Below are 20,799 nucleotides of genomic sequence, written 5' to 3' on the forward strand. Positions count from 1 at the left end.
TCTGAGTTGGGTTCGTTAATCACAGAGTCATGAGGGGAACTCCTAAAAATAAATACATTTTTAAAAATAAAAATAAAAAGCCAACCCTCACCGTGATAGGTAGAATAATGATTCCCAAACACAGCCACGTCCTAGGCCCTGGAACCTGTGGATAAACTACTTTATATGCAAAGGAATGAAGATTGCAGCTAGAATTAAGGTTACTAACTAGCTGCTCTTAAAATGGGGAGGTGATCCTGGATTGTCTGCCTGGGCTCAGTGCAGGTATAGAAGTCCTGATAAATGGACGAGGGAGGCAGAAGAAGGGGAGACAGAGATGGTAACAAGCAGAGGGCTTGGCCCAGCCTTGCCTGCTGCGGAGATACAGGAACGAGGCCAGGAAGCAAGGGAGGCAGGCTCTAGAAGGCTCTAGAAGACTCTAGAAATTGGAAAGGGCCAGGAAACAATTCTCCTTCTGAGCTTCCAAAAAAGCTCAGCCACTCCAACATGCTGATTTTGGCCCAACCAAACCTCTTTCAGACTTCCAACCTCCAGAACTGTAGAATTAAAAGTGTCCTGTTTAAGCCACAAAATTTGTGATAATTTATTGCAGTAGCAATAGAAAACACATCCACCGAAAAAGCAAAACAAAAATTCCAGTCATAAACGTCCTTTGAAAAAAGATTGGAACGTCTCTAATAGTATGAAGACAATCAGTTATAACTAGTTGGTGAATCTCTTTTTTTTTTTTTTTGCGTTTTAGGGCCCCACCTGCAGCACATGGAGGTCCCCAGGCTAGGGGTAGAATCGGAGCTACAGCTGCCAGCCTGCACCACAGCCACAGCAATGCCAGATCCGAACTGCGTCTTCGACCTACACCACAGCTCACGACAATGCCGGATTCTTAACCCACTGAGCGAGGCCGGGGATCAAACCTGTGTCCTCATGGATGCTGGTCAGATTCGTTAACCGCCGAGCCACGATGGGAACTCCATCTCTTTGTTTATTTTTAAAGAATGATCATTTCCTAAAGGAAAAAAGAAAAGAAAAAAACAAAATAGAAAAACACCAAAAATTAAAAATAAATTATGTTAATGATAATTTCTTTTTCCATATTTCCAAATTTCCCAGTATTTGTTTTTGGTTTCGTTTTTAGCTGCCCCACAGCATATGAAGCTCCCAGGCCAGGGATCGGTTCTGAGCCATGGTGTGAACAATGCTGCAGCTATGGCAAAGCCGGATCTTTTAACACGATGTGCGGGGCCAGGAATCGAACCTGCGTTCTAGCACTGCAGAGACACCACAGATCCCATCCCACCATAGCAAGAAGTCCTCCTGATACATATATATATTTTGTACCATTTTTATAAGAGGAAACTTCTATTTTCTCTCTTAGAGATCATACCCATCTTTTAAGGTCCAGGTCAAATGCCACCTACCCCAGGAAGCCTCCCAGATGTCTGTCAGCCTTGGTCAGGGGTGACCTCTCTGCTCCTACAGCCTTAACACTGCACCTGGATTCACAGCAATGCTGGATCCTTAACCCACTGAGCGAGGCTAGGGATCGAACCCGCGTCCTCATGTATCCTAGTGGGGATGGTTAACCGCTGAGCCACGAAGCAAACTCCTGCACCTGGATTCTAAATGCCTCAGAAGCAGGGTCCATATGGATTCTCCCCAGGACTCAGGGGCCTCAGCCAGTGCATACTGAATGTTCAGGAAGTGGATTCAGGAACAATTAATCATCTTTCCTAACTGAGGTAATGCAAGGCTGTATTTCCCCGTCTGATGGGATTGTCAGAGTGGAGAAGGGGAGACTGCCTCACAGCAGCTCTCAGGGCACTGTGAGCAGAACTTCCTGCAGCACCAGCTCTAAAGATCCCTGCTCCACATCTGAAATGTGGGTGCTTCCCAACAACCTCTAGTTTTTCTCCCTACCGTATGTCGGGGTACAAGGTATAAGCAGACAGGGTCGGGGGCCCTGGAGAAAGAGAACCAGGCATGGCTTTCTTGACATAAGAGAAGCCATTTTGTTTGTTTGTTTGTTTGTCTTTTCTGGGGCCGCACCCTTGGCATATGGAGGTTTCCAGCCTAGGGGTCTAATCAGAGCTGTAGCCGCCAGCCTACACCACAGCCACAGCAATGCAGGATCCAAGCCACATCTGCGACCTACACCACAGCTCAGGGCAACGCCAGATCCTTAACCCACTGAGCAAGGCCAGGGATCGAACCCGCAACCTCACGGTTCCTATTTGGATTCGTTAACCACTGTGCCACGACGGGAACTCCAAGAGAAGCCATTTTGGACAAAGCCATTCTGTGATCAAAGCCTGGCCACAGTGCTCGCCCTGGAACAGGTCTCAACAATTAATGATGGAAAGGGGAGGGAGGGAATGCAGGAACAAAGGAAAAGCAGTCCAGAAATAGTCCATCGATGATAAAACAGAGTCCTAGTTCCTCCTTAAGGCATATACATAACAATCTGACACTTTATCTTTGAATTCTGCAGGAGCTAAGGCCCCCACCCAGGTTGAGGGTGGAATCACGGTGTTGACTTTTCCTGACCTTCAAGACTTGAATCAACTAAAGCCTGGACACGGTTGACCTCTGTCCCAATTCTATGCGGAATTCTCCCCTGCTCAAAGCCCTGCATGAATATGCATGTACCCTGAGTTTAAAAGTTCTGCAATTTGGCTATTCGTGGAGACACTGCTTTGGGAAAGCAAGTGTTCTCCATACCTGCTGCCATTTAAAAAAAGAAAAAAAAAAAAAGAATCCTTCTCCGAGTCTTTGGCTAGGTGGTATCTTTTGATTCAACTCCAAGAGGTGAGCCCAGTGTCCAGGTAACAGGTGAGGGGTGGATCGAGGTAACCCAGGTAATGGAGGCTGGGCCTGTGGTTATTCTGAGGGACGGCATGGGAGGTCACACGGCCCCGTGGTATTGGGGGGTGCAGTGCTATGGTGGCCCTGGTGCCTGGGAGTCCAGCCTCCTCCAGCCATTTCTCAATAGTAGCTTCCAGGATCATTCTCCAATATGCAAAGCTGATCATGTCTCTCTCCTGCCTATCCCACAGGTGAAGGCTCCCCAGACCCTCCAAGGTGGAGCTGAGCTCTTTACCGGGATGATCCAGCCCTGCTCGCCTCCTCCAGGGCACCCCTGTTTCCCCCCCTGTGGGGTCCAGTCCCACTGCACCAATCCCACCTGAGCAAGCCCTTCTCCTGTATGCCTTTTTTCCCCCTTTTTCTGTCTTTTCTTTTCTCTTTCTTTTTTTTTCCTTCCTTTCTTTTTCCTTTTGTCTTTTCTAAGGGCCGCATCTGCCACCTACACCGCAGCTCACAGCAACGCTGGATCCTTAACCCACTGAGCAAGGCCAGGGATCGAACCCGAAACCTCAGGATTCCTAGTCAGATTTGTTAACCACTGAGCCATGACAAGAACTCCTCTTTCTTTCTTTTTTAATTTTCTTTCTAGGGCCGCACCTGCAGCATATATGGAAGTTCCCAGGCTAAGGGCTGAATCGGAGCTGCAGCTGCCGTCCTATGCCACAGCCACAGCAACGCCAGATCCGAGGCTCATCTGCAGTCTGCACCACAGCTCACCACAGTGCCGGATCTTAACCCCCTGAGCAAGGCCAGGGATGGAACCCGCATCCTCATGGATACCAGTAGAGTTTGCCGGCCAATGAGACTCCACCGGAACTCCTTACTAGGACTTTCCTTCTGGAATCAAGAATACCTTATCAATACATACATACATACATACATAAAAAGAATACCTTATCAAGTAGTTAAGAGCTCAGAGATACTGTTATGTATATTCCTTGAGGAGGAACCAGAACCTGCCCCAGGGCTGCGCTGTGGTTTCTGGACTGCTCCTCCCCGGTCTCTGCATCCCTTCCCTTCTCTGATTAGCAACGTATGAACCTGCCCTTTGGAACTCGGGGAAGGTCACGGAGGCTGAATTGAATGAAGCCTGTTTCCTATAGAAAAGAAAGGGGGGGGTGGCGGTGGGACACAGAAAGGATTTTGTGTCCAGGAGCCCCGCAGGTCCTGCTTGGTTTCACTCCCTGGACCCCTTTCCCAACCTCTCACCCTTCTGTCCCCTGATGTTCTTTCCCCTCCAGCCCTAAAGTCAGTGGTCCCCAAAGCTCTGTCTCTACCCTCTTCCACCCGCTTTGGGCAGGAAATGATGCTCACCCCATTATCTTTGGCCTCAATATCCAGTTCCTTCCTGCGCGGCTCTTCAGAGCTGACCCACAGCCCCCGTGACTCCAGGAGACCTGAACCAAACTCCCTCCCCACCCACTCCTCACTTCCACCTGCCCACCTGGGCTTCACCCACCCTTCTCGTCGCTCTTACATGCAAACACATACGGTCAGTCACCGGGGGGACCTGCTGGGTTGGTCTGTGGACCTCGGTAAGCCCGGTCCCTGTGCACATTACGGATGATTCTTGGACTCATTTAAACTCCAGGATCCCTGAAATAGGGACAGCTTCTGTACCCCCCATCCCACCCCACCCCACTCCACCCGCTACTTCTCCGCTCTGGGGCCCCTAGGACACCTCTGTGCCAGGTGGTGACTCAGCCCCTTCCTTGTGGACTCGCTGCCTCAGGAGTGGCCTGCAGCCACCCAGGCCGGCATGCCAGACCTATCAGTTTCAATCACAGGGAGATAATCTATCTGGGATGGAAAGCAGATTCGTGTTCTAATCCATCCACAGTCACCCACCCTTGTGTGACCTTCGTGACTCCCTGGGGCAGGGCAGAAAGAGGGAAGGAGCATCTAGCTGCCTCCTTTCATGCAGGGGAAGAAAACCTACAGGTCTTCAGGAAAGCAAGGTCAAGCAGAGTCTAGATCCCTGGTCTCGCAACGCCCAGGCAGGTGCAGTCAGGCTGCCAGTGGGGGCTCCGTCTAACATCCTCGGCTGCCTCTGAATGTGCTCAAAGGTCATTTTGGGAGGGTGGCAGGATTTTCTGCTTGACCTGTTAAGATCCCAGGAGAGAGAGGGAAGAGGAGGGCGGGGAGGTGGGAGGGGCCTCGGGAGCTGTCTTATGGGCCATCCAGGCCCACAGGAGCGGGCCTGACTCCAAGAGCATTGGGTGCTGCTGGCACTCCTGCCTCCCACCTGATCCCAGCTCTCAGAGCCTCAGCAGACTCTGCACCCTAGGGGCCTGCGGGACATTCCCCAGAAAGGGTCGTCATGGCCTGCAAGAAGGGGTGCCCCAAGTGGTCCCTTGTCACGGGTGCCAGTGTGGCTCTGGGGTTCGCCGTCGTCATGGTCCTGTGCTTCACGCTGCCGAAGCGCACCCAGCCAGGTAGGTCTCCCCCCGACCTCCCTCCCTCCCTCCTTATCCCCACCAAGGCTCTGTCCCCATCAACCTCTCTGATGGCCTCCACTCGCATCCCTACCTGGACACGATCCTCCATCCAAAGTTGTCCCATCACCCACCCCCCGAGACTTGACCCCATTACCTTTCCTTCCCCTCCTCCTTTACCAGTTTTGAGCTGCCTGAGGACCACTGAATCTTCAGCCCAGACCTCTTCCTGTGCCCCCATGAACGTTTCTTCTTAGAGGGTCATGGGGGCCTCCTATCTCTGCTGAACTTCCCCTCTCCGCCCACACCTGCTTGTCCCTGTGCCCTCTCCTGCCAAAGCATCCTCCATTCACACCAGGCCTGGGAACAGCCTCCTCCCCTCCTTCGGCCTCATGTCTGTATCTTCTTGTGCCTCGAGGCTTCTTCCTTCCCATCCCCACCCTCCCTCCCTGCCCACCCTGACCTCTCTGGCCATCTCCTGCTGGACCCCTGTACCAGCCTTCCCGCTCCCAGCATCTGCCACCTGCCCGCTGTCACCAGCCCAATGCTTGCTCTGCCACCAAGGAGATTTGTCTAAACCTTGTTTGCTGCCTCCAGCACACACGCAACTCCTTTGCGGGTGCCCAAGGCCTAATGACAGCCCTCTTTGCCAGTCATGTCCTATTCCGTTTCTCTACATCTGTACCAGGCCAGTGGCCCTTCCTTTAGGCAACCATGACCAAGCCTTTGCCTCTCCTCTTCTCTCTGCAACTACCTGTGGTCCCCTCTTCTGGTGAAAAGTTACACACCCATCCTTCTAGGTCTCCCTTAAGTGTCCCCTTATCAGTGAACTTCCAGAAGTCCCCAGGCTGGTTCAGAGCCTCCTTGTACCTAGGAACTCACGTTTCTCTCGCGAAGCACTGATGAGTCTGGGGTCCGCTGTCTCTTCTCGGAAGCAGGCAGGATACGCCCTGGGGGACCAGGGAGGGTTTGTGGGATGTGAGGACTCAAGAACTGATGCTCACCGCCCCTCTGGCCTCGATTCCAGGCTGTGTGCAGGCTGCAGCCTGCCGCTCCGACGCAGACATGATGGACTACCTGCTGAGCGTGGGTCAGCTCAGCCAACGGGATGGCCTGCTGGTCACCTGGTACCACGCTGCCAACAGCCAGAAGGAGATGCAGGCAGCCCTCAGCAGTAAGTCCAGTTACCAGGACCGGAACTGGCCGGGGCAGGGGTGGAGGAGATGGAGGGAGAGCAGAGGGGGGCCTAGGACAGCATCACCTCCGAGGGGGCATTAGGATGGGCATCGCCGCGTTCTTGCCACCCTGCCCTTGAGAAAATGGGGGCTCAGAGGTTAAGTGACTGGCTCAGGTCATGCAGAGATGTCTGGCCCGAGGTCACTCCTCCCAGGAGTTGTCAGGCGAGAGCTTCCCTACTGAGGAGGCCTTTGCCCTCAAAGTCTAAGATGTGTTTGTGTCCCAGCACAACCAAAAATACGCTGTGAAAGCCCAAGCAGATTGTGTAACTCCTGAATCTCCCACTCGGAATGATTATGGCAACCCGTCAGCTACAGCTCCCTGTGGGGACAGGCACTCACATTCCATGCGGATTCTCCTGGGACTATGAGCAGCCTGTTTTTGTGGGTACATTTGATAGAAGGAAAAAGGCTCAGAAAAGTTAGGTGACTTACCTAAGGTCACGTTGTTTGAAAATGGCTAAGTCAGAGTTCCTGTTGTGGCTCAGTGGTAACGAAACTGACTAGTATCCATGAAGATGTGGGTTCGGTCCCTGGCCTCACTCAGTGGGTTAAGGATCCGGCATGGCTCTGAGCTGTGGTGTAGGCTCGGATCTGGCGTTGCTGTGGCTGTGATGTAGGCCAGCAGCTGCAGCTCCAAAGATTCGACCCCTAGCCTGGGAACCTCCATATGCGGCAGGTGCAGCCCTAAAATGCAAAAAGGGGGGAAAAAAAAGAAAGTGGCTGAGCCAGCATCAGAACCCCTAGTGGTTGGCCCCTACGCTCTGAACCACTGCGTGCCTGGCCCCTTCAACAGGGAAGACCCCTTCAAGACTGTGGGGAAGTTAGAAAATGTTTATGAATGCACCTGTAAACTCTATAAAGAAGCGACTATTCAAGATGAAAGGAAGGGTCCCCACATTTGAGCATGCTTTGGAAGACTCAGATGACTGGCCCCACCTCTGGAGTTTCACCTTCATTGGTTCAGGGGTGGGGCCTGAGAATTTGCGTTTCCAGTAAGTTCCAGGGGACATTGATGCCCCTGGCCCCAAGACCACTCTTGGAGAACCACTGCTCAACCCAAATCCCTCCATTGCAGGCAACTGGGATCCAGAGTGGGAGGGGGTCTGGTTCAAGGTCACACAGCAGGTCTGCCTCAGAGCAAGACCTACGTGCCAGGCCTCTGGAGCTTATTCCTGGCTCTCACACCTGCAGAGCCACCAGCAGAGGGCCTGGGTGTAAGTGTCTGGGGGAGTTTGCAGAAGGAATGAATGCATGAGTCTTTAGGGAGACTTCCTGGAGGAGGCAGGCTCGGTCCACAGGCTGGGTGGAGCCAGTCTGCAGCTGCTTCAGGACAGGGAGGCTCACAGACAAACCTGGGTGAGAAGGAGGACCGAGAACTCCCTCAGAGTTCCTGTTGTGGCTCAACGGGTTAAGAACCCAACTAGTATCCATGGGTTCGATCCCTGGCCTCACTCAGTGGGTTAAGGATCTGGTGTTGCCACCTGCTGCAGTGTAAGGTCACAGGCAGGGCTCAGAGCCTCCATTGCTGTGGCATTGGCCTGCAGCTGCAGCTCTGATTTGACCCCTAGCCGGGAAACTCCATATTCCACGGGTGGGGCCCTAAAAAAAACAAAACAAACAAACAAACAAACACACACTCCCCACAGAGAGAATTCCCTGTTGAGGGAACTAGGCCAAGAGAAGCCTCCTTATCTGGAGATAAGGCTGAGAGAAGGCCAAGACATCTGCCACCCCAGGCTCATTTCAGGTTATCCCTGGGGCAACAGATAAGGGGTGAGGACCTTGGCCCAGAAGAAAGCTTGAGGATGCCAACCAAGCAGTGCCCAACAACATGGAGCGTGCAGAGGCACCCTGCGAGCTGCAGGGACCTGGAGGAACCCATGCCCAGTCTCTTCTCCCTGGGGTCCGGCTAGGTCCCGGGGCAGGTGTCTGGGAGGAGGGCGGTGCACAGCTGGAGGGGGGGCCCTGACAGGAGCCCGTGGTGGGCCAGGATTAGGCTGGAGAAGTCACCTTGGACATGACTGAATACCCACGTGGAGGGGAGGGGCCAGAGCGAAGGTCTGGGAGGCAGACAGAACGGGGTTCAAATCCTACCTTTTTTTTTCTTTTGTGGGGCCACACCTGTGCATATGGAAGTTCCCAGGCTAGGGTTCAATTCAGAGCTGCACCCGCCAGCCTATACCACCGTCACAGCAATGCAGGATCCGATCCTCATCTGCGACCTATACCACAGCTCACGGCAACTCCAGACCCTGAACCCACTGAGTGAGGCCAGGGATGGAAGCTGCATCCTCACAGATACCAGCCAGGATCTTAACACGCTGAACCACAACAGGAACTCCCTGTTTTGTTTGTTTGTTTTGTCTTTAGGGCCACACCCGAGGCGTACGGAGGTTCCCAGGCTAGGGGTCTAATCTGAGCTGTAGACACTAGCCTATACCACAGCCACGCCAGATCCGAGCCACGTCTGCGACCTACACCACAGCTCACGGCAACCCCGGATCCTTAACCCACTGAGCAAGCCCAGGGATCAAACCTGCAACCTCATGGTTCCTAGTCAGATTCGTTTCCACTGTACCAGGACAGGAACTCCCAGGCCTGCTTTCCACTGAAAGGCCTCAGTTACCCCCAGCCTGGAGCTGTCTGGGCAGGGATGCCACAGCCACTGGACAGCGTTAAATGCCTGCATTTATTTATTTGTTTATTTTGTTTTAAGGGCCACACCCATAGCCTATGGAAGTTCCCAGGCTAGGGGTCAAATAGGAGCTACAGCCACCAGCCCACACCACAGCCACAGCAAAGCAGGATCCAAGCCGTGTCTGCGACCTACACCACAGCTCATGACAACACCAGATCCTTAACCCACTGAGCGAGGCCAGGGATCGAATCCACAACCTCATGGTTCCTACTCGGATTAAGTTCCACTAGGCCACGATGGGAGCTCCCCAATTACCTGCATTTTAAAAGACAAAAACAACAGTGCACACTGCTGTAAGGGTGCCAGAGGTAGACCAGCTTATGTACTTCTGGTGGAAACATGAGTTAGAAGAATTTTTCTAGAGAGTAATTTAATAATGCGGTTTTAAAAAATGGCCCTGTGGGTGTTCCAGCATCTATAGCTTTGATTAGACCCCCTAGCCTGGGAACCTCCATATGCTGCAGGTACAGCCCTGAAGTGACAAAGACAAAATATAAAAACAAACAAAAAAAATAATGAAATGGAGTTCCCAATGTGGCTCAGAGGTAATGAACCCTACCAGTATTTATGAGGATATGAGTTCGATCCTGGTCTTGCTCACCAGGTTAAGGATCTGTGAGCTATGGTATAGGTCACAGACACGGCTTGGATTTGGCATTGCTAGCTACAAGTGTGGCCCTAAAAAAAAAAAAAAAGAGATGCAGAAAAGATTATGAAAATGCATCATAATATTGGCAGAAAGATTTATAAATGCAGCATGGGAGAGTTCCCATTGTGGCACAGTGGAAATGAATCCAGTTAGTATGAGGATGCCGGTTGGATCCCTGTCCTTGCTCAGTGGGTTAAAGATCCACCTTTGCCGTGAAGTGAGGCACAGGTCACAGACGTGGCTCAGATCCCAATTGCTGTGGCTGTGGTGTAGGCTGGCAGCTATAGTTCCAATTTGACCCCTAGCCTGGGAATCTCCATCTGCCGCAGGTGCAGCCCTAAAGGGCAGAAAAAAAAGGGCGGGGGGGGGGGAGAAAATCCATCAGAAAGTGAACTGATTGAAATGTGGGTGAATATTTCCCTCTCTGCTTTGCTGTCTCCAAATGTTTAACAAGAAATGTGTAACACTTCGATGATGAGAAAAACTGCTTTTAAAAAAGAACTTGATTAGAGTTTGTCCTCTGGCACAGGTGACATCATGGTCCTGGAGGCAGATGTCACAGTAGAAGGGCTCAACACAGCCAACGAGACCGGGGTCCCCATCATGGCACACCCCCCAGCCATCTACAGCGACAACACCCTGCAGCAGTGGCTGGAGACCGTGCTGGCCTCTTCCCAGAAGGGTAAGAACCTCAGCCCCTTCCAGCTGCCCAGCCCTCTGGTTTTCAGGCTGCACGTGCAAGGATTTCTCCACTAGGAGGCAGGTCCAGTCCCGGTCAGGAGTGGCTCGTTGCCTTGGCTTCCCAGCCACATGGCTCTAGAGGCCTGGGCTCGTGGAAGATTGTGAGCTGAGGGGTGTAAAGGGGCAGGGTAAGCTGCAAAGGGCCAGACTTGTTCAGGGCATTCTCCCCTGAATCCAAAGAACTGGATACAACATGCTCAAAGCCAAATTCCACCTTCCCCCATGTCCTTTTTACCAGTCACAGACAGAATCCAGGCATCACTCTGGTGCCTCTCTCTCATCCCCCACATCCACTCAGCTGCTGCGTCGGCCAATTCTAACCCTGACCCCTACCCCCTGATCCAGTCCCAGGCACATCTTCTTGCTCCTGGACCTCCTTCCTCACTGGCTTCCTGCCTCCAAACTCGGCCCTACTTGAGTGAGTTTTCAAAAACGTCAACTGTTGGAGTTCCTGTTGTGGTGCAATAGGATAGGCAGCATCTCCGGAGCCCTGGGATGCAGGTTTGATCCTAAGCTGGCACCGTGGGTTAAGGATCTGGCATTGCCACAGCTGTGGCCTAGGTCACAACTGCGGCTTGGGTCTGATCCCTGGCCTAGGTACTCCATATGCCTCAGGGAGGCCAAAAAAGAAAAAAAAAGAAAAAAAAAATGCCAACTGTCACGTCACTCTCCTACTTCAACCCTCCATGGCTCCCCATTGGCCTCAGGACAAAGTTCGATCTCCTTGGCCTGGCTTTCCACATCCTTAACTCCCCAGCCTCACCGCCTGCCGTTCCCTTCATCCTCAGCCGGTCACCACCCAACAGGATGGGCCATTGTTCACACTGGGTCTTCCTTTTATATGTCCTTCCTCCACTCAAACACCCCTTCTCAAAGGCCCAGTGGCCTCCCTACTGAATCCAGAGGCTTAGGACCCTCTGAGCCTGCCCGTCCAAGAATCACAGTTCCTTTTCATCCGAAACTTGAGAACCCCTGCCCCAGCTCCAAGTCCCAAGGCCTAATGTCCTCTGCTTCCTCCCCACAGGGATGGGGGATGGGCCCACTCCTGCAGAGGCAGATCCTTCCTCTCCAGTTCAGTTCTGCCTGGTTTTGTTTGTTTTTTTGTTTTGTTTTGTTTTTGTCTTTTTTTTTTTGCCTTTTCTAGGGCCACTCCAGGAGCATATGGAGGTTCCCAGGCTAGGGGTCTAATCAGAGCCACAGCAACTCGGGATCCGAGCCGCATCTGTGATCTACACCACAGCTCACGGCAACGCCGGATCCTTAATCCACTGAGCAAGGCCAGGGATCGAACCCGCAACCTCATGGTTCCTAGTCAGATTCGTTAACCACCACCACAACGGGAACTCCATTTTTTTTTTTTTTTTTCCAGCTCTGCCTGTTTGAAAGCCCTTCTTCACATCCAGAGCCAGAATCTGGTCCCAGTCTTCCCTCCCCAAGCCCTCCCCCGACCCCACACACCATACTTGCTCTCTCTGCCTTAGGAGGTCATGTCTTCTGGTTCCTTCTTCCTTGAGCACAAGGCGACCGCCCCTGTCCCTGTTCCCACAGGCATCAAGCTGGACTTCAAGAGCATCAAGGCCGTGGGCCCTGCCCTGGACCTCCTGCGGCGGCTGACGGAGGAGGGGAGAGTTCGGAGGCCTGTATGGATCAACGCCGACATCCTGAGAGGCCCGAACATGCCCATCTCAATAGAGGTCAATGCCACACAGTGAGTGTCCGCCTCTCCGCGCCAGCTGTGTCCAGTCCCCTTCCTTCAACATCTGGCACAGCAGGTGCTCAAAGGACCTTTGCTGAGTGTGCCTCCAGCCTACCACATACATAGTCTGACCTCTGAGCCTTAGCACATGCTCTTCCCTCTGCCTCAAATGCCTTTCCCCCATTTCCTGATGAGCCTTTGCCCAGTCATTACATGCCCCCAGCAAATTCCCTGACATCCAAGGTTGCTGAGGACTCTCGCCCACACTTTGTCCTAACGCGGTCCTGATTTTGCTGGGACATCACCGGAGTACAGGCATGCGGCCTTACTACACTCTGGACTCCAGAGGGCGAACAGGGCCTCGTCCAGTGACCCAGGCAGCACTTGGCCTGCTAGAAAAGCCAAAAGTGCTGACTCTTCCACAAACCCCCTCCCCTGCAATCCCAGCACTGCCACCAAGCGCCCCCACATACACCAGTGCGCTCCAGTTTACAAAGGGCCACGTGAAAGGAGAGAACGTATCTGAGCTGACCTTCGCGCAGCGACGCCAGGCAAGTTAGGAGCATTTTTTTCACCCCATTTTGCAGATAAGAAAGCTGAAAATAGGAGTTCCCCTCGTGGCGCAGAGGTTAACGAATCCGACTAGGAACCATGAGGTTGCGGGTTTGATCCCTGGCCTTACTCAGTGGGTTAAGGATCTGGCACTGCCGTCAGCTGTGCTGTAGGTCGCAGACATGGCTCGGATCCTGCATTGCTGGGGCTGTGGCGTAGGCAGGCGGCTACAGCTCTGATTCAACCCCTAGCCTGGGAACCTCCATATGCCATGAGTGCAGCCCTAGAAAAAGACAAAGGCCAAAAAAAAAAAAGCTAAAAATAATTGAGGCTCAATCTGTCGAATGTTTATTATGCGTCACAGGCTCTAGTTGTTACGTACTATTTAACTCTTACAATGAGGATGAGGTAGGTAAATTTTCATTTTATTAATACAGGAACTATCTCACTGAAGCTAATGACCCGCCTGAGTCTAGTAATCGGCAGAGCAGAGACTCAGAGACAGGCCTTTCTGATTCTAACCCCCGTGCTTTTACCATCCATCCTTCCATCCATCTGTCCAGCCAGCCAGCCAGCAACCCATCTAGCCGGCATTTATCTTGATTCTCAAACTGAGGTGCACGTAGAAAAGCAGGAGTTGGAAAATATAGTCAGTGGCCCAAGATAAATATGATGCATCTTCTTGGAGTGATTTTACTCAATAGTTCAGGAAGAGGGGGAAGGTAACTTTATTTGCCTATTAAAATCTGCATCAGGGCAAAATTTGAATGTAATTTTAAAATAAAATCTAAAAGTCCAGAGATTCTCACAGCTGGCAGAACCCCGACCCCACGCCTAGGGCTCTGGATTATGTCCTCTGTCCATGGGGGTGTTTAAGAAGCCCTGTACTGCCTGAAAGGACGCCAGCTTTGAGAACCAAAGAGGTTGGGTGAGCCGCCAAGGTCACAAAGTCAGAACCCAAATCCAGATGTCCCTGACTCCAAAGTCCATGCCCTGCTGGGGGACTCTGACCTTACGTCCTAGATGCCATTGGCCCTCCCTCTTCTTAGCACCATGATGGGAACTCAGGAAATGAGGCGGGGACTCTAAAAATCAGCATCTCTGATTCTCTGCAGGTTCCTGAACTTAGTCCAGGAGAAGTATCCTGAGACAACCCTGTCTCCAGGCTGGACCACCCTTTACCTGCCCCAGTTGCCGAATGGGACATACAGCCGAGCCATGGTGGAGAAGATGCAGGAGCTAGTGGGACCAGTGCCACAGAGGGTCACCTTCCCTGTGCGGGCTGTCATGGTGCGGGCTGCCTGGCCCCACTTTAGCTGGCTGCTGGGCCAATCTGAGAGGTGAGACCTCCCAGGCCCCTGCCACAGTCCTGCTCCCTCCAGACCCCACTCCCATGCACCGATGTCCCAGGAAGGTCCCAGGTGCCTGGCTAGGAGGGTCTCAACGATCATCTGGTCCAGCCTCCGCTGATACTCACAGCCTCTGCACCTTCCCCGCCTTCTGCTTGTATACCTCTAGAAACAGGCAGCTCACTACCACCTGAGGCAGCTAACTCTCCTGGTTGGGAAGTGTTTATGCTGAGATACAATTTTCCCCCCACAGCTTCCTCCTGCGGGAGCCAGCAGTTACCTGGGGCTGCCCACAGTGCACCTGCAGTCTCTGCCCCAGGACAGCTCTGTAGGGATTGGGGAACTCCCACCCCCACCCCTGCACTCTGCTCCAAGCTGCCCAGCACCGCCTTCTTCTGCCTCTGTGCGCAGGAGGCTGGAGGTGGCCCCGTTCCCCTCTTCATTCCTGACCTCGAGCCTCATCCCAGATGCCCATCTGTTCTATGCTTGTCTCCTTCCTAAGAGGGGACCCAGAAATACTCCTGTGAGGAGGCAGCACAGGCCATCGTCCCTGGGGTAGGGGCCCCCCCCGCCCCCACCCCCGCCCAGCAAAGGTCCAGTTCTGAGCACCAGAGTGGGGCTGAGGGCTGCCGGGCCCAGGCAGGCGCTGAGCCAGCTCCCTGGGCCCCAGGTACAGCCTGACGCTGTGGCAGAGCGCCTCAGACCCCCTGTTGGTAGACGATCTCCTCTACGTCCGGGACAACACTGCTGCTCACCAGACCTACTACGACATCTTTGAGCCGCTCCTGTCGCAGTTCAAGCAGCTCGCCGGTAGGGCGGGGTCTGGGGAGGATAGGGGGGGCGGGGGGGAGCGGGAGGGGGAGCGGGGGGGGGGGGTGCTGAATCATAGGCGAGGCCGCACCAGGTGGACACGGGAGCAGAGGTAGCGGGGACAGGTCACTGGAAGGGGAAAATCCTAGCCGGTAGGAAGAAGGCATCACTTAAGCATCACTTGAATGCCAGCCCCCAGTATGGGAGGCTAAGCTTCACAGATCCGGGAAGCAGGGATTCCATTTTATAGATAGGGAAACTGAGGTTCAGAGCAGTTAAGTAATTTATACAAAGTCATTGAGCTTGAATGTGGCACAGCTCAGAATGGAACAAGCAAAATCCAAACCCATGTGCTTCCCCTTGCATCACAGTTGCTCTGAGGGTTTCTCCAGGATTTCAGAGTATGGCCCCTCCAGCGTACCTGGTAATCACTGATCCAGACACCACCTGTCCCCTTGTCCAAACCCCTCACTCCCTTGACTCCCAACCTAGGAGAGACTCTAGTTAAACCAACCCAAAGGAGACCCATCAGACCCAACATGGACAGACCTGGCTCCATTGGGATCTGAATCCCAACAGCTCTGCCCACTGCCTGTAGAGTCTCAAGCAAGGCACCTATAACCTACAAAATGGAATTACAGCTCCCTGGAGGCTTGCTATGCAGCTTAGAGAGGATGTGAGGTGCGTGGAAGGTGCTCCATGAGGCAGTCGCTTTACCTTGACAATTTGCCCCACAGCGAATACCTCACGAAAGCAAAGCTACTACACCGGGGGCAGCCTGGTCCCTCTTCTCCAGCTCCCAGGGGAGGAGGGTGTGAGCGTGGAGTGGCTGGTTCCTGAGATCCAGGGCAATGGAAGCACAGCAACAGTGCACCTCCCAGGTAAGGTCTGCCCGCAGCCTCTGTGCTCCTAAGCTTGGGGAAGCCACCGCAGGTCTCTGTTACTATGGCAATAGGGTTGTGATGGGGGTGTGTGTGCAGAGTTGTCAAGAGTGCTGTCTTGAGTGCGGAGCTCCTGGCCTTTAGACCAGCACCTGTGAGCCCTCAGTCACATCACGCTGCAGGAACGGCGGGCACCGTCCCGAGGCTTGAGCCACAGGCAAGGCTCAGAGCTGAGCTAGGGGCTTATTGTGTCACTCCGATGAGCCCAGGCACATTGATAAAGCAGCCCTTCCACTTGGAACCCAGATCCGATCCACAGATCCCGTTACCCCCCTGCTGTCCCTTCAACTTCAGCAAGGGTCTTGACACCCCGTGATAACTTAAACCCTAGACACTGTTGCCTCCACTGCCTCTTCCAGACAGAGAAGGCATGATCCTGCTGAATGTTGGCCTTCAGGAACCTGCAGCTGGGGACCCTGTGGCCGTCGTACGTGCCCCAGACGGCCGTGCCCTGACGCTGGAGTCCTGCTTGAGGCAGCTGGCCATGCGCCCTGGATCCTGGGGCGTCCACTTGCACATGGCAGTGCCCACAGCCCTCCGGCCATCCCTGGCCACACTGGCCAACCTCTCCGCCCTTGGCCACCTGCTTAGGCCTGTGTGGGTTGGGGCCACAATCTCTCACGGGAGTTTTGTGGCCCCTGGCTACGTGACCGGCAGGGAACTGCTTGCAGCTGTGGCTGAGGTTTTCCCCCACGTGACTGTGGCACCAGGCTGGCCTGAGGAAGTGCTGGGCAGTGGCTACAGGGAACAGCTGGTCACAGACATGTTGGAGCTGTGCCAGGGCCTCTGGCAACCTGTGTCCTTCCAGCTGCAGGCTGGGCCGCTGGGCCAGAGCACAGCTGGGGTCGTGGCCAGGCTGCTGGCAGCGTCCCCCCGGGCCACTGTCACAGTGGAACACAGACCTGGCCGGGGCCACTATGCATCTGTGCGGGCAGCGCTCCTGGCAGCCAGGGCTGCGGACAAGACCCGAGTCTACTACAGGCTACCCCAGAGTGACCGTGCAGACTTGCTGGCCGATGTGGGCAGAAACTGACCACCCAGGGGTGCTGGGCAGCAGACCCCTGGGTCAAGGCTTCCCACGGGGGAGGCGGGAAGGAATAAATGCCTCTGTCTTCCTCAGCGCACGGCACGTGTGTCCTCTAGCAGGATGGAGTGGGAGTGGGCACGAGGTAGCCGTCGAAGGTGCCTAGAGAGCCTGGAGGCTGGGGGCCAGATCGTTCCGGTTGTCCAAGAGGAACTGCTCACAAGCCTTGAAGGTGGTGTAGAACTCAGAGGACAGGCCAGTCACATTGGTGGTCACGTAGTTGAGAAAGCCCGGGGTGGCCTGGTTGTAGTAGGACACCTGCGGGACGGGCAGCCACACTCAGGGGCTGGGAAGGGCAGGGGTGGGAGCCAGCCGGGACAACAGTGAACGAGCCAGCACCCAGGGCCTCAGAAGGCGGCATGACTGGCAGGTGTGACCTTCTTCAGCTGGTCTCCCCCGAACCCCCCCTCGGGGGACTCACAACCCTGGCTTCTCTCTGTCACCACACACTGTGCTGTCAACCTATGTCTCCCCTGTCAGCCTGGAGGCCCTGGAGGACAGGGACTGGGTCTCTAGAGCCCAGTAGAGAACCCATTTTTATTTTTATTTTTTCGGCCATGCCTGCAGCATGCAGAAGTTCCTGGCCCAGGAACTGAACCCACGCCACAGCAATGCCTGTGCCAGATCCTTAAACTGCTGAGCCACCAGGGAACTCCCAAAGACCCTTTAAAAAGAAGGTGCTCTAGGGCCATACAGAAGTTAGAATAAGCCCAGAGATAGCCCTGAGAAGCTGTCAGTTTAAGTGTATTAAGTTAGCAAACACTGTCTAAGCCCTAGCTGCCGGGAGTCTCAGGGCCCTAAGAGCTGCTGTGAGCTGAGGAAGGGGAGCTGGGCTTCCCCAACCCACCCACCGACTGCCCTGAGAGCTATAGAAAACCTTCCCAGGGTTTCCCATCGCGGCACAGTGCAAACGAATCTAACTGAGAACCATGGGGTTTAAAGATTCAACCCCGGCCTTGCTCGGTGGGTTAAGGATCCAGCATTGCCATGAGCTGTGGTGTAGGCTGCAGATGCAGCTCAGATCTGGCATTGCTGTGGCTGTAGCTTAGGCCGGTGGCTACAGCTCCAGTTAGACCCCTAGCCTGGGAACCTCCATGTGCTGCAGGTGCAGCCCTAAAAGGAGACAAAAGACAAAGAAAAAAAGAAAAAATCTTCCTAGACAAGAAGGGCATGGAAGGAAGGAAATGGAATTTTAGATCAGAACCCAGGCCGTCTGCCCTGTGTCCAGTGCTTTTTCTGGGGGGGGGAATCCTGCAGGGGCCTTGGGCTTATCTCTGCACAGATTAGATCTTAATGAAGGCTCATTTTTAGCCCCTGATACTCTTAGGTGCCTTCAAGCTGGAAGAGAGAGCCTGTTAGGGGGCAGGGTGCACAGGTCTGGTATCTGAGCCAGACAGCCCTGAGCTCCAGACATCGGTGTGGCTTTGGGCTGAATCCGGGTGGGGGCAGGGGAAGGGGACACAGGTGCTCACCTTGGTCAGCTGGTCCCCCTCGCGCCAGAAGCAGAAGCCCGAGCAGAGGGTCTCTCCGCGCCTGTACTCTGGCATCTCACGGTGCGTGGGCAGCGTGACTGACCTCAGTGCAATGACATAGGGGTCCCTGGAAAGGAGGAAGGGCAGGGAGGAGGCACAGAAGGGGGTGAGGGCCTGGCTCTAGCCAAGCTGGAGAGAAGGGGCCTGTGGGTTAGCAGCTCTGAATTTGCCAGGAGCCAGCATGCCTGCACCGCACATTTTCTGGAAAAGCCCCTCCAGGGCAGACGCCTAGCAAGCAGTGCTAGGCTTTGGGACTTCATGCTTCATCTTTCTTTTGCTGGACTCTAGAAGAGATGCTGTCTCTCCAGCAGCCTCCACACCCTCCAGCCAACACAGGGCTTTCAGAAGCTAGAGCCAAGGAGTTAGCCCACGTGAGAAATGGCCTATTCCTGGCCTGCGGCAGGGCACCCTCACCACCCCAGGGACAGAGGCCACCCTGCCTTCGAGTGTGAGCTATCAGAGGGACATCCCCATAGCCTCCATTCTATCCACAGTAAGAGCGTGGCAGCCAGTTTTACCCTGAGGTCCCATGGCCAAGGGGAAGCCGAGCACTGATGTCCCCTCCCCAGGGGACAGGGAAGAGGATCCCTGCCCACCTCCCACTGCAGCAGGCAGGCACGCACCCGTTGTCACAAGGCTTCCGCCGAGAGGCCAGGATCACGAAGTCCTGGGGCTTGGGGTCGTCTCCGATGGGGGGGCTGATGACGTGGTAGATGGCATCATCCTCGTCCACCTGCTGCACCAGCTCCACGCTCCTGTGCAGAGCCCACGGGAGTTACACCAGTTCCTGGTGCGGGAGCAGGTCCTGAGCCAGGCCCTCCCGTGCTTCAGCCTCCCTGAGCAGATGTCTTTGGGCCACTTCACCCCCAACACCACTCAGCAGGGACCACAGGAGGGCAGGAAGGCCTGGCCAAGACAGACAGACAGACAGACAGACACACACACACACACACACCACACACACACACACACACACACACACGTGCACACAATGTATACATGCAAATGCAAGCACACACAAAAGCAAATGCATACACAGGCACACACACATGCAGATACAGGAGCAGACTCAGACATGTACAGACACGCACATCTGTGCGCACACATGTGCGGATACAGATACCCACTGATGCACACACAGACCCATGGGTGTCTGTCCATGTCTGCGGGTGCATGCTACGCAGATGTGTGATTTAGTAGCTGTACTTAATATTTAGTGAGCACCCACTGTGTGCCAGGCACTGTTCTAAGTGCTTCGTGGGTCCATCTCACTTAACCCCACAACAGCCCATGCAGATGGACTCTCGGTATCCCCGCTTTATAGAGAAGGCTGATACTCAGAGAAAAAACTTGTCCATGGCTACAGAATAAGGAAGCAGGTCTGGGATGTGCTCAAACTGTTGGGTGCTGGAGCTGCGACCCCCCCCCCCCCCCCCGCCCCTCCAGGCTCAGGCACACTGCACACACGTGCCCAGGTAGACACATCTAGGCTTACACCAACACACATTCACCCACGCAAGGACGTCCACACAGAAACGACCATGTCCAGACCCACCACCTTTTCCCTGCTCTTCCCCACCCCAACCCTGGCAGGTGCCTCAGGAACAGGGCACCTGTGGGCAGAGTGGGAGGAAGTTGCTAGGGACTCCCTTTCCCTCAGAACACCCCCGCCCCCAGTCCCCTCAAGTATCAAGATCTGATGGGGACTTCAAGGCTCACACCAGCCTGCCACCTCCAAGAAGCCTTCCAACTACATGCCCCACCCCCTTCCCCTAAGGTCCACCACTAAAATCACCTTCCAGCAGGCCTGGGGGCACCCAGACCAGGGATTTTTATTTTATTTTTTTTTTTTTTGTTATTGTTGTTGCTATTTCTTGGGCTGCTCCCGCAGCATATGGAGGTTCCCAGGCTAGGGGTTGCATCGGAGCTGTAGCCACCCGCCTACGCCAGAGCCACAGCAACGTGGGATCCAAGCCGCGTCTGCAACCTACACCACAGCTCACGGCAATGCCGGATCGTTAACCCACTGAGCAAGGGCAGGGACCGAACCCTCAACCTCATGGTTCCTAGTCGGATTCGTTAACCACTGCGCCACGACGGGAACTCCCCCAGACCAGGGCTTTTTAAAGGAACACAGCCCTTTTTACAAAACCGTAGGCAGAACAGCTACAAACAGACCTGCTTTGGTGGAGAAAGGTGGGGGTAGGTAGTG

At 54.3% G+C, this 20,799-nt stretch overlaps 2 protein-coding genes across 4 annotated transcripts in view; one reads left to right on the plus strand and one right to left on the minus strand.

The window, feature by feature from the left end:
- The first annotated feature begins 5,026 nt into the window (after positions 1 to 5,026).
- FAM151A (family with sequence similarity 151 member A) lies at positions 5,027 to 17,004 on the plus strand. The gene is made up of 8 exons (XM_047789002.1): positions 5,027 to 5,297; positions 6,325 to 6,471; positions 10,412 to 10,564; positions 12,172 to 12,331; positions 13,987 to 14,211; positions 14,891 to 15,030; positions 15,768 to 15,911; positions 16,331 to 17,004. The coding sequence occupies exons 1-8, from the start codon at positions 5,183 to 5,185 to the stop codon at positions 17,002 to 17,004; spliced, it is 1,758 nt and encodes a 585-aa protein (XP_047644958.1). The 5' UTR covers positions 5,027 to 5,182.
- Positions 13,197 to 20,799, minus strand: part of ACOT11 (acyl-CoA thioesterase 11) — a 58,281-nt gene continuing 50,678 nt past the window's right edge. For all 3 annotated transcript variants that reach the window (XM_047788999.1, XM_047789001.1, XM_047789000.1), the window contains exons 14-16: positions 19,211 to 19,342; positions 18,528 to 18,654; positions 13,197 to 17,313 (exon numbers count right to left, since the gene is read on the minus strand). In XM_047788999.1, the coding sequence (XP_047644955.1) occupies positions 17,158 to 17,313; positions 18,528 to 18,654; positions 19,211 to 19,342 (415 nt within the window). In that variant the 3' untranslated portion in view covers positions 13,197 to 17,157. The remainder of the gene's footprint in view (positions 17,314 to 18,527; positions 18,655 to 19,210; positions 19,343 to 20,799) is intronic.

Source organism: Phacochoerus africanus, chromosome 8 (genome assembly GCF_016906955.1).
Source record: "Phacochoerus africanus isolate WHEZ1 chromosome 8, ROS_Pafr_v1, whole genome shotgun sequence".
In the NCBI taxonomy this organism is placed as follows: domain Eukaryota; kingdom Metazoa; phylum Chordata; class Mammalia; order Artiodactyla; family Suidae; genus Phacochoerus; species Phacochoerus africanus.

Bases quoted from the DNA above. Each gene is read 5' to 3' on its own strand.
- FAM151A (XM_047789002.1), top strand. From the start codon at position 5,183: ATGGCCTGCAAGAAGGGGTGCCCCAAGTGGTCCCTTGTCACGGGTGCC. The intron at 12,332-13,986 runs GTGAGTGTCCGC...GATTCTCTGCAG, and splicing joins ATAGAGGTCAATGCCACACA to GTTCCTGAACTTAGTCCAGG. The intron at 14,212-14,890 runs GTGAGACCTCCC...CCTGGGCCCCAG, and splicing joins CTGCTGGGCCAATCTGAGAG to GTACAGCCTGACGCTGTGGC.